We start from the raw sequence: 12,828 nt of genomic DNA, 5'->3' as shown, positions 1-12,828 counted from the left end.
CTTCGTCGTATTGCTTTTTTATTCTTCCTAGCTTTGAAATTTTACATAAAATTTCCATCCAATGGTATCTTGACCTTCCCGCGGCAGATCTCGGTATATTCATGTCAGTATATTCTCGGTTTGTGCCAAATGATTTCAGCCATTACATGAGTTTTCAATTCTTGAACGTTGTTGGCAACGAACTCTCTCTTGGTAACGCTCTGGTTAATTGGAGAGAGGACTCGAACAGCAGACGACACCCGATCTAATTTTAGCCAGCGTGCTAGATTGTCAATTTATTATTTGTCTTCCGCTGAATGTTTCGCAGGGAGACAATTACATATGCACTGCCATATTGTCTCTTACGTTGTCATTGGCGACAGAATAGGTCACCATGCATGTATTTATTCCCCACGACTTTGATTGGATAGGTTAATTATCTTAGTTGGAACGGTAGAGTTCATTTTCAATCGGTTACTTGCCACACGTTGGCTAACAATGGTAGTACGATCTATCCCTTGGTGCTGTTGGTTGCTAGGCCAAGTCATTCCTTTAGGGAAAGTTATCTTTGATGTTAATCAGACTTGTAATCTTGGGGAATGACTAAAGTTAAGAATAAAGCAACAGCTTCGTTGTTACCTTTCCACTTTAACTTTCCTACATTCTGTGCATTACATAAGAATGGTCACCATGAATCAATGGGAGTTGTTTGTTTCCTCTCATTGCATTAACAACTTGCGTCCACATTATAATGTTCTCCTTTTAGCTTTTACATATTCTTTGCCTCCCCAGCACAACCATCTCTGTCATATATACAAAGATAACCTCGTTGTGAACTGCATTACCAGGGTATGGAAGCGGAACACAGTAGCTCCTTGGAGTATACGCCAACATGGATAGTTGCCCTTGTCTGCTCCATCATTGTTTTTATATCTTTATGTGCTGAGCGAGCTCTTCATCACCTTGGAAAGGTATTCAAATTGTCGTGTGAGCTCTAACATTATTATCATAATGCCCGTAGCCTTAATTAGTATGTTGTTTGTTGGAATTGGCTTCCCCATTCAGTTCTTGACGCATAAGGGACAAGATCAACTACATGGAGCCTTGCAAAAATTAAAGGAAGGTTTGCTGCTCTCTCTCTCTCTCTCTCTCTCTCTCTCTCTCTCATAAGCCACATTTATAAGCCATTTTTGCAACCCTATAATCCTCCATCTCTCATTTTAACTTGCAAATTCAGCATGGACAAATATTTACATTATTTGCTAATTAAGCCTGATCAATGTGCTCCCCTGATGCTTTTTTACAGAACTGATGCTTCTAGGGTTCATTTCCCTTTTGTTAACGGTCTTTCAAGGTTCGATAAGTCGTATATGCATACCATCTCATCTTGCATCTTCCATGCTTCCATGCAAGAGGGACACGGGTTCCTCAAATGGTTCCGAACATTACTCTCATCGAGCTATAAGAAATCAACGACAGCTTCTGTCTGAAGATACTAATACAGGGCACTGTCTAAATGAGGTGTGTTAAAATCTTTGATTATAACTTATGTTTTATACCTACCTTATTTTATTCTCAAGATGCTTGTAAATATTGATGTGCTATATATACGTGTGAAAATGAATAATATGCATTCCATCCATTTCAAGTGCAAATGATATAAAGGTGTCGCCATAAAAGACAAAAATGATGTTTATCATTGAAATGGAAGTATAAGCTATCTAATGAAGCGGATATTCAATTGATCCATACTTACATCTCTTGTTTTTTTTTTCTTTTCATACTCAGGGAAAGGTTCCATTGTTATCATTGGAAGCATTACACCAACTGCACATTTTCATTTTTGTATTGGCAGTTGTTCATGTGATCTTCTGTGTCACGACAATGTTTCTTGGGGGAGCCAGGGTAATCTATTCATGCCTCTTACTTTAGTTTCCATTGCAAAAAGTGTTTTTATAATTCTATTTTCTTTTAGGAAGCTGTTATGCCTTCTGTATCTTTGTGCCCTTTGTTCGTGATAATGTTGCTATTTGAAATCTGCATCGCTTTAGTTCATGACAAGAATTTGTGGTTTTTACTCTTAATCTATTGTCCATTTGTTGCATTATTTAGAAGCTCTTTGACAAGAATCCCATAGTTTATGTAATTTTTCTTCTGCATATGTAGATACGCCAGTGGAAGCTCTGGGAGGACACAATTGCGCATGAAACTTCACAGTCAAGGAGAGGTAATCTGAACCCAGATTTGTAATATATATTGAATGATACTTTATTAGCTAATTGAATCTTTTTTTTTTAACTGGAATGAACACATAAATAATCTTTTATGCAGATCCAACAAGGGGCAGTAGCACTCATGCTCACAAGTTTCTCAAAGATCATGCAATTGGATATTGGAAAAGGACAGCTGTTGTTAGTTGGATGGTGAGTTTGAATTTATCTTTCCCAATTGTATTGAAATTCACAAAGTATGAATCTTGAGGTTTCTGCATTTGTTCTTTTCTTTCATTAATTAGATGAGCTTAGAGCTTATCTCTTCATACTTTAATATCCCCAAATTAGTCAGAAAAGACCTCCATTGATGCAAAAAATTATAGTTATTTCTTTATAAATTACAAAAACATCGTACACTGCTTATTTCTTAAGCATGACTGTTATCATAGAGTTGTCTTAAACTTTCATAATATTGTTCAGTATCTGTCTGTGTGTCTCTTAATTTAATACCAGCTATTTCCTTATTTAAACTAATTCCCAACTAAGCAAGATGAAACAATAACATCAGTGCATTGTTTGTCATTTATAAATTTTCTAATTTTTAAAACAGTAACATCAATACACTCTTTGGGACTTGGATGCTCCAAGCCAAACAAGTCAAGGTAATCGGTATTTTTCCAATGCACACAACAGGCAATGAGTTAACTCATAGGATGTAGTACGTAATGCTATAAAGAGTATTGCAAACTAAAGTCTCTCCATGTATGGCGTAGAAGAAAAAAGATGAGGTCAATATTCTGCTATGCGATGCTTTCCAGCTCACCAGATGTGCCATCAGCAGTATCGTGTACTCTGCAAACTTGGCTCTCATATTAAGGGGCTGGCCCACCAATGTTAAGAGCACAATGCACAGTCTGGACTGCATTATACATATAAAATGTGGCAGCTCAAATTATTAACTCGTTTATAACAAACACACCATCTTGCATAGTGATATTTGGTATAATAGATTGAGTTCAAGGAATTGCTCTATGCTTGTGATAATGTTTGAAGACTTTTTATGTTTATTGGTAGATATCATTCTTCAAACAGTTTTATGGCTCTCTTACCAAGTCAGACTACATTGTACTGCGACAAGGATTCATCAAGGTCAAATTTGCATCCTTTCTACATACAGACGCATATCCATTTTGTTTCATATGTTACTTACATCTGTTTTTTTGCTTCCGAGCAGGAGTACTGCCCTCAACTCCCTAATTTTGATTTTCACAAGTACATGATGCGGACACTTGAAGTTGATTTCAAAAAAGTTGTAGGCATAAGGTAAAACCTAAAGACAGTTTAATTATTGAACTATTTTCCAAGAGTCGGATTGTATTTTACACACTAACATTGCCACATCGTAGCTGGTACCTGTGGCTCTTTGTTGTGGTCTTTTTGCTGCTGAATGTGGCAGGTAATTATGTGCTTAGATCTTGATTGTGTGCCTATACATCTCAGTTCATGATTGGAATTCTGAATCGTACTCTTGTTTAAATTGAACAAGCAGGATGGCACACATATTTTTGGTTGTCCTTTTTGCCATTGATTGTAAGTGGCATAGGTAGATTCCTAGTGGAAATCAGTTACTGTGAGTTATTTATGAATGGACATAATTGGACTAATGTTTGAGATGATGGATTGACAGCTGCTACTCTTTGTGGGTGCCAAGCTAGAACACGTTATTACACGTTTGGCTATGGGAGTAGAAGAGATGAAGAGAGATGATCATGAAGCACAGCAGGTCACAGATATGGCGAGGAAGGAGGAAGAACATGTAGCAGTAAGAGTGAAGCCTTCAGACGATCACTTTTGGTTTCGTCGCCCTGCCATTGTTCTCGACATAATACACTTCATTTTGTTTCAGAACTCATTTGAGATTGCATTCTTCTTCTGGATCTTGGTGAGGAAACATATATCAGTTAGTTAGCTAAGTAGTTCACATTTCGTTCCAAAACCGTACATCATACATACAACTGCATTATTAAGTTCTTCACATTTACTTCACATTTACTCCTTTGCAGAGCACATACGGATTCAACTCTTGCATCATGGAAAAAGTAGGTTACATTGTAACAAGACTTATTATGGGGTAATACTTGAGGGACAAGAGGAAATTATGGAACATATGTTAATTTTTTGTTCTTGCCCCATCATATCATTCAGTTGCTCATGTGATAGTTTCTTTATGCAGGGTGATTGTTCAAGTGCTATGTAGCTACAGCACCTTGCCTTTGTATGCTATTGTGACCCAGGTTAGATATACATGCTTCGTCGTTTGATCAATCGATAAGCTTCACCTGAGATATGAAAATCCTCATTCTTTCTTACCCAATTTATTTTCACCACATGAAGATGGGTGGCAAGATCAAAAAAGGCTTCTTAGATGATGAAGTGGAATCATCTCTAAGAAAATGGTTGGAAACACAAAGTCGCCCCTCTGAAGCAAGTCGGATACAAATGCAAACAATGAATAAAGAACTGACCCAAATTGCTCAGATTTCAGACCTAGCGACAATTGCAATTGAAGAAACTACAACATCAGTAACTGAGCTCCCTTCGGAATCCCAATAGCCTTTTCCATTATCTCAAGTCTTGCTTCAGAAACACCACATGCTATGTGGCAATTTGATTTCAGATGGTAAAAGTTCACTTTAAAGATGGGTCATAAGTAAGATTTTTTTCCTTTCATTTTCATTGAAAAACAAACAAAAGAAATATTCTTTCTATAATAATAAAGGTCTTAATCTTTCATTTTCTGATGTGTGTTGTAGACCTTATCAAGTATGTTGTGGATCTTATAATATTGGGCAGTAAATTGAATGATTGTAATGGAAGTTGTAGAGACACTAGTGTAATTTGTGAGAAGGTAATGTAAAATATTCATTCACTGCTCATAATTCCACAGGATTGATTCAAGGCAAATCCCAACCTCTTGGATAGAATATTCCAAATATAAGACAATCGATAAAATCCCCTCTTGCCCCCCTCCCTCATTCCTTCTTATATTGCTTATAGAGAAAATAACAAAATGCTAACTGACTCTCCCATGCAGACAACATAGGGGCAACAGAATAACAAAACGCAACGTTCTAATTAAACTAGTCTAGTGAACGACACCGTATAGGCCCTGATTATAAACAGCATCGCCTTATGCCCAATTATTCTACCGACCACTTAACATGGCTTCCTCTCTTTCGACAGCCCCAATGCTTCAGACTTCATCTTCCCTCGATCCTTCTTCTATATTCAGAACCGAGCACCTAACAATTCTCCCTCTTAAAGAACCTTGCCCACAAGGTGCAGGTAAAGTTCTTGAAATTTCCACAAAACTTCCTAGCTATTGTCGTTCGAGGATGTTCCCGTCCACTTCACCAACACCTCTATTACAACTTGGTTGCCTTGGCATCTAACCCACAGATCTATCACAGCTTGAGGCTCAGGTTGAATATCCCCATTTTTATCCACCAGTGGCAGTGTTGGCAAGGGCTGGATCTAACTCCCCAACTTCTTTTTCAAGCAAGACACGTGGCACATCGGATGGATTTTGGAAGAGGGTGGCAAGCTCAGCCTATATGCGGCTATCCCAATATTCTGCAACACCTGGAACGGCCCAAAAAACTTGGGCAAAAATTTCATATTACGACGCATATCCACAAATATTTGACAATAGGGTTGTAAACGTAAGTACATCCAATCCCCAATCTTGAAACTCCTCTATGTTCTCCTTCAGTCAGCATATATTTTCATTCTACTCTGAGCCCACTCCATGTTTTCTTTCAAAAGTTCTCTAAGTTTTTCTCTAGATTTCAGAAATTGGTCGACTACTTCAGTTGAGGAAGTCCTTAGCACATAGGACAGTAATTGTAGTGGTGGATAGCCATCAAGGGCTTGGAAAGGTGAGATCTTTGTGGTTGTATGATAGGAGTTATTATAGCTCCATTCTATCATGGATAACCATTTACTCCATTCTCTTTGTTTAGTACCGGCAACATAGTTAGATCTCCAAGCATTTATTTAGAACCTCTATTTGCCTATCCGATTGGGGATGGTAAGTAGAACTAAAATCCAGTGAGGAGCCCTGTAGTGTAAATAAATTCCTCCAAAAGAGCTCAAAAATATAGGATCCTGATCCGACACAATGGACCTAGGAAGTTCATGTAACTTGAAGACCCCGTCCATGAAGGCCTGAGCCACACCCCTTGGACAGCATAGGGGTGTGCCAAAGCCATAAAATGGCCATACTTTGTGTAGCTGTCAACAACCACTAAGATAACACTCATCCCATAAGAGAGAGGGAGTCCCACTATGAAATCCAAGGAAATGTCAGTCCAAGCTTGCTTGGAATAGGAAGAGGCCGCATTAACTCTAGAGTTGGAACTATCTCATTTTTGTTCACTTGACAGATGTTGCATTATTTGACTTTCTTTTTTATACCCCATTTCATCGCCCTCCAAAAAAAATCCCTCTTGGCTCGTTGATAGGTCTTTAAGTATCCAGTGTGCCTCACATGTGGGTTGTCATGCAGGTAGTCTAGCACCTTATTTTTTAAGATAGAATCTGCTACCACCACAATTTCCCTTTTTTCAAAACCAATCCTTGTTGGGGAGGAGTAGCCTAGAGAAGCCTCTTGTTTATTCTGCAACTTATCCATTAAATCCACCATTTCAACTGAGGCAGAGTAACTTTGTTGAAGTTCATGAATCCAATCCGGGGTAGGAAATGTCCCATGGCCAAATACACTTCTTCCACTTCAAGCTTCTCACCCCGCCTTCCCTTCTTGAATTCTATGGAGAAGTCATAGCCCATAAGTTTGGTAATCCATTTTTGTTGTGCCACTGTGCCCACCTCTGTTCAAGCAGAAATTTCAGTGCTTGCGAGTCTATTTTAACAGTAAATGACTGACCCAACAAATAGGGTCTCCACCTTTCCACAGTCGTGACAAGGGCCAATAGCTCTTTTTCATAGGTTGACAACAACAATGCCTAACTCTTTAGTGCCTTGCTCATATAACCGATAGGCTACCCTTCCTGCATTAAAATAGCACATACCCCCATCCCACTTGCATCACACTCAATAGTGAAGATCTTAGAGAAATCCGACAACCTTAAAACTGGAGGATTAGAAACTATCTTTTTAAGTTTCTAAAATGCTTGAGTGGCCTCCTCATTCTAGCTGAAGGCATTCTTTCTTAAAAGGGATGTTAGAGGGGCTGCAATTACCTTGTAGTTTTTTATGAACTTCTGGTAGTAGCCTGTCAATCCAAGGAACCCCCTTAATGACTTTGGATTGATAGGTACAGGCCATTGCAGTATTGATTTCCCCTTAGAAACATTAGCTTTGACCCCCTTGGCTGAAATAATATGCCCCAAATAATCAACTTCTTTGACCCCAAAACTGCATTTAGAAAGTTTGGCATACAACCTGTTGTCTCTAAGCACCTCCAGAACTTGTTTTAAATGCACCAAATGATCTGCCCATGAGCTATTGTAAATCAGTATGTCATCAAAGAACACTAGGAAAAACCTCCTAAACAAGGGTCAAAATACTTCGTTCATTAAACCTTGAAAGGTGGCCAGTGCATTGGTTAGTCCGAAGGGAATTACTAAAATTTTGTATTGTCCTTCATGAGTATGAAAGGTAATTTTTTTCAACATCCTTAGGAATAACTCTGATCTGGTGATAACCAGACCGTAAGTCCAATTTCGAGAACACCACGGCCCTAAATAATTCATCTAATAGTTCATCGATCACCTGTATAGGGAATTTGTCTTTTATCGTCTCTTGTTTTAATGCCCTATAGTCCACATAAAGGCGCCAACTTCCATCCGTCTTGCGGACTAACAACACCGGGGAGGAAAAAGGGCTAGTACTTGGCCTAATCACCTGTGAGTCTAATAGGTCTTTCACTATCTTTTCAATTTTTGAATTTTGGTAGTGGGGGTAGCAATAGGGCCTAGTAGAAATTAGTGGTGTGTCTTCCTTAAGTACAATTCTGTGATCATGTGTTCTAGGGGGTGAAAGCCCCCTTGGTTCATCAAAAACCCCTATAAACATTTGAATTTATTCATGTATGCCCCCATGGCTCCTTTTTGGCTACATACTGGTTTCAGGTACTAGCTGCAAAAGTAACCCACTTCCCCTATTTACTGCATCCTTCAACAGCTCGGGGCTACCTTCAAATGTCAAATTCTTAAGGGCAGTCCCCATAAACACAACTTCTTTCCATTAAATGAAAACTTCATTAATAGTTTTGAGAAAGGTCTTAAAGTTTTAAGCCATAGGACTCTCATCACAACCTCCCAGATTTAGTACAAAAAATGTAGAGAACTTATTACCATGTGCTAGCAGCCCCACCTTCCTACATAGCCCTACACTCCTTATAATTTCATCATTAGCCACTCGAATAGAAAGCTATTCAAATTTCTCCACTTGTAACTGAGTTCTCTTGGCTATAGAAGGGTTCAAGAAGTTGTGAATACTTCCTGAGTCTACTAGAATGAACACTAGTATGCCCCTGATCCATCCTTCCAATCTCATTGTGTTAGCATTGTGTGTGCTAGCAATGGCATGTATTGAAATTTCAGGTTCAACCCCTAACTCAGGTTGCAAGGTGTCTTCTGCCTCTTTCGAGTCATAATACACTTCATCCCCTTCTCGACTCCATTCTCCTCACAGCTTTGGAGCAAATAAATTTTGAGTTGTTTGCACAAATGGGACGGATTCCACTTCTCATTCTAATGGTAGCATAGGCCTTTCCTTTGCTTCTCATCCATTTTTGTTGAGGATACTTTCCTTTATGGGTTGAAATTCTTCTATACTCTTGAGTTTTCTCCTTGCTGACCTAGTGAACTAGAGCCAGACTTAGCTAAATTTTGAAGTGTATCAGTCCCTGACTTCCAAGTTTTCTTAGTGCTCATTAAATATTCATCCTGTATTTTTGCTAACCCAAAAGCTGCATTCAAGTAGATAGAGTTTAGCATGCGAATTGGAAGACAGATTTCATCTTTCAATCCACTTAAAAAATAGCTTAGTTTGTGGTGATCCAAGAGGCCTCTGAACCTATTGGATAAAGACTCGAATTGAGCCTTGTATGCAGCCACCGTAGAGGTTTGCAGGGCACGAGTAAAAGCTTCCCAACTGTTGAACAAAACACTCTCAAGGGCATCCTGGTACCAGACCAGCACCTCCCCATTCATGTGAAAAGAGGCCATCAAGAGGCATTGAGCAGGTGGGGTTGATGATAGTCAAAATATTGGTTGGCTTTAAAGATCTAAGCAGCAAGGTTCTCACCTTCAAAGTGTAGAAAGTCCATTTTGACTCCTCTGTTGAAGCTCCTTCATGCATCATAAAGCTCAAGCTCCTGCTCATTGTGTGGTTCCCAAGAAGCTCCATTGGTTTGGTTACCGATAAGGGTCATCATCATATCAACTAGTTGATCTATTCGCTCTTTAATGTCGTTGATGTTTTCTTCATGATTCTCTACTTGGGGCTGCAGGAGTTGTTGTTGTTGTTTGAATCTCGTTCCATCAGCCATGAGGATCATTGGGATCTGGTACCAACTTATTATGTATCTTATAATATTGGGCAGTAAATACTATGATTGTAATGGAAATTGTAGAGACACTGGTGTAATTTGTGAGAAAGGAATGGAGAATATTCATTCACTATTCATAATTCTATAGGATTGATTCAAGGCAAATCCCAAACTCCAGGATAGAATATTCCAGATATAAGACAATCGATAAAATCCCCTCTGAACCCCCCCCCCCCAACAATTCTTTCTTATATTGGTTATAGAGAAAATAACAAAATGCTAACTGACTCCCATGCGGACAACACAAGGGCAACAAAATAACAAAACACAACGTTCTAATTAAACTGGTGATCGGTGGGTTTATCTGTGGCTTTTTAATTGTTGATTTTTGGTAAAATGTTGGATGTTTACTATTTGGTAAAAGTAAGCCTAAAGCACTTTTAAGTTTGTTATTGTAAATTTTAACATTTCCTGCAAGAGTTTTTTAATAAAAGCTTCAATTTTGTGCTTTTAAAAAAATGAATTTTCAACTTTTTTTAAAGTGCTAAAAGCCTTGAAGTTTTTTTTATAAATTTATTAAACATACTATTTTTTTAATAAAAGAGTTTTTTATTATTAAAAGTACTTTCTAAGTTTCCAAACGCAAAACAAAACATGCACCCAGAGTTCTAAGCAGATGAAGGGAAGTACTCTCTTAAAAAACCATATTCTCTATGATTAAGACAATTTCATGATCTTGTTGCTAATGAATCAACAGACGTTGATCATTATTGCAAATAACGTAATTCATATTTAATCTATAATAAAATAGCGAGTTTGGATCTTACTTCATGGGAATTCATGTGATGACATGGATGAAAGTGCCCCTCTATAGATGTTATTTTAGATTGAAATGCCCTTCCTACAGATCTGACCCGACCTAGGTGTCCTGCAAGAGACCAAAATTAGGCTAAAATGCCCTTGCCACATATCCGAACTGACTAAAATATCTCTACAACAAATCAAATTAGACAGAAACATCCCTGATCCAAATCAAACTAGTTGATGACAACTAGAAATCTCCAAAACAAGCTTCATCTTCATCTTCGCTCACACTTCCCACTCTTCATCTACCATCTTCTTCTATTCTCTCTCTTCTCATTCTACTTCAGTCTTCTTCTCCTCCAAAGAAATTGTAGAGTCACGTTTATTCATCAACCAATGTGTGAGGCACGACTGGTTCTAATCACGGCACGACCTATGGTGGAAATAACTAGAAATATCTTCACTTTCGTACCAAAGACCCATGGCGCTGCCATTGTCATGGGTTGGAGATGGATTTTTTGTGGGTATTTGCGTCATCAACTTGATGGTTCTGAGATGGAGATTTCTTGTGGGAATTTCTATCATGCTCCTCTCGAATGAGCACTTTTCACTTTTGTGATTCATGGGATGAGCACTTTTGCAAACAACATAAAATCTTCTTGAATGCTCGCTCCTTGGACGAGCACTTTTTGGGGCAAGATCTTTTGGTCGCCATTCGAGAGGAGCACAGTTTGCTTGCCCCAATGGTTTTTTGTCTGGGTTCAAGAACCACTCAAGAAACAGCTAAGTTTATTCTTTTTAGAAAAGTCCTCTAATTCTATTAGAAAGTACTTTAAATTTAGCTTTATAAGCAGTTACCGTACTAACATACTTTAAACTTGTAAGGGCCTCCATTGAATCATCTTAAGGAAATGAACCAAATCTAATATGGACAAGCTGCACAAACTCTTATGGAAAGTCCCTGCCTCACCAACATCCTGAAACTATATCAATGCATTTTCATCCACATAAATGAGAAAATTCTTTGTACAAACTCCTTGGAGGAACTTAATGATACAAGAAATATTGGTTTGCTCTGTACACCTAAGTCAAAGGGTTCTTGTCCCCAAACATTGGGAATTTCAACTTAATTCCCTTGGTAAATCCTCTATCAAAAGTCTCACGATGGTTTACCTCACCGACCCCTTCATTGACATCATCATTCTTACCAAAAGTGTGATTACCATGAAAATTCCATCATGTTGCTTCATTACCCATTGAATCATTGACTGAAACTCTTGAAATTTAATGCAACATTTCATTAAATCTCTTGTCTTGATTTTCTCTATCTACATGGGCAGTCTTCTGTTGCGGCAACAAGATCGTAATTGTATCTTCAACTTGCTTATGTAGCGTTTCTTGTTGTTGTCGAAAGTGATTCAACGTTTTAGCTAACTGAGCATAGGATTGAGTTTCTTCTGCCATGACAACTAATACCAACTATAATGGGCCCTCTTCAGAAGGCTTAATTCGACATAGTCAATCTCCAAGAACCAAGAATTAAGAGAGAGAAGAGAGAGAGAGAGAGAGAGAGACAACAAGTTGAATGCAAAACTGAGATGCATTTCCCTCCTTTTTTTCCTCCCTTCTATAACAAACTTCCTTATCATGCTAAAAGAAGTCGTTCCTTATTTTTACAGAGATTAGTATAACAAAACAGCATCACTCTACTTATTAAATAAATCAACATAGTAAACGACACCGTTCTTACAAATCAAAACGATACCATACTCAGTACAAAGACTTAATGAAACTACCTGCCACTTCCCTTTTCTTTTTCCTTATTCTCGTTATTGTGCTCTCCATCTTCAGCTCAATTCCCGATCCATGACACCATCTTTATTGCTTGCACCACAACACATCTCCAAAAATTATCATTCCCACCTCAATCGACCCACATCTACATTAATCTCTTTCTTTCTCTCAAATTTTCTTCTAATTTATTTCATTCCCTTTCTTGGTTCCATCATGTATAGTATTCTCCACCGTGACCTTCTGTTATATGCCTAAACCTATAGGTAATTTTTTAACATGCTTTCACTGATTTTTCTTTCATGTCTATACTGAACTCAACAATTTACTAACTAATAGATTCTTTTTGGAATTTATGTTAAATCACATATTTTTTTCGTTATTTGATTGCTTGGTGAAAGGAGAGAATAAAATTTTTAGCGTTTTTCTTGTAATTCTCTATGTTTTATTGGATGAAAAAAGTAT

General features: G+C 38.0%; 1 protein-coding gene across 2 annotated transcripts; it reads left to right on the top strand.

Moving 5' to 3' along the window:
• Positions 1–693: 693 nt before the first annotated feature.
• LOC121266734 (MLO-like protein 13) lies at positions 694–4,930 on the top strand. Of its 2 annotated transcripts, none has more exons than XM_041170539.1 (15): positions 694–950; positions 1,045–1,102; positions 1,286–1,500; positions 1,768–1,884; positions 2,146–2,206; positions 2,311–2,326; positions 2,372–2,402; positions 3,267–3,341; positions 3,427–3,515; positions 3,599–3,648; positions 3,742–3,782; positions 3,880–4,134; positions 4,256–4,323; positions 4,426–4,486; positions 4,587–4,930. In XM_041170539.1, the coding sequence occupies exons 1-15, from the start codon at positions 831–833 to the stop codon at positions 4,803–4,805; spliced, it is 1,476 nt and encodes a 491-aa protein (XP_041026473.1). In that variant the 5' UTR covers positions 694–830; the 3' UTR covers positions 4,806–4,930. The 2 variants fall into 2 exon arrangements, with proteins under 2 accessions (XP_041026473.1, XP_041026472.1); XM_041170538.1 differs by having other exon boundaries at positions 2,311–2,402; positions 4,587–4,814; positions 4,845–4,930.
• Positions 4,931–12,828: the final 7,898 nt, after the last annotated feature.

This window comes from Juglans microcarpa x Juglans regia, chromosome 5S (assembly GCF_004785595.1).
Source record: "Juglans microcarpa x Juglans regia isolate MS1-56 chromosome 5S, Jm3101_v1.0, whole genome shotgun sequence".
Lineage (NCBI taxonomy): Eukaryota > Viridiplantae > Streptophyta > Magnoliopsida > Fagales > Juglandaceae > Juglans > Juglans microcarpa x Juglans regia.
This window is presented reverse-complemented; position numbering and strand designations above follow the sequence as displayed.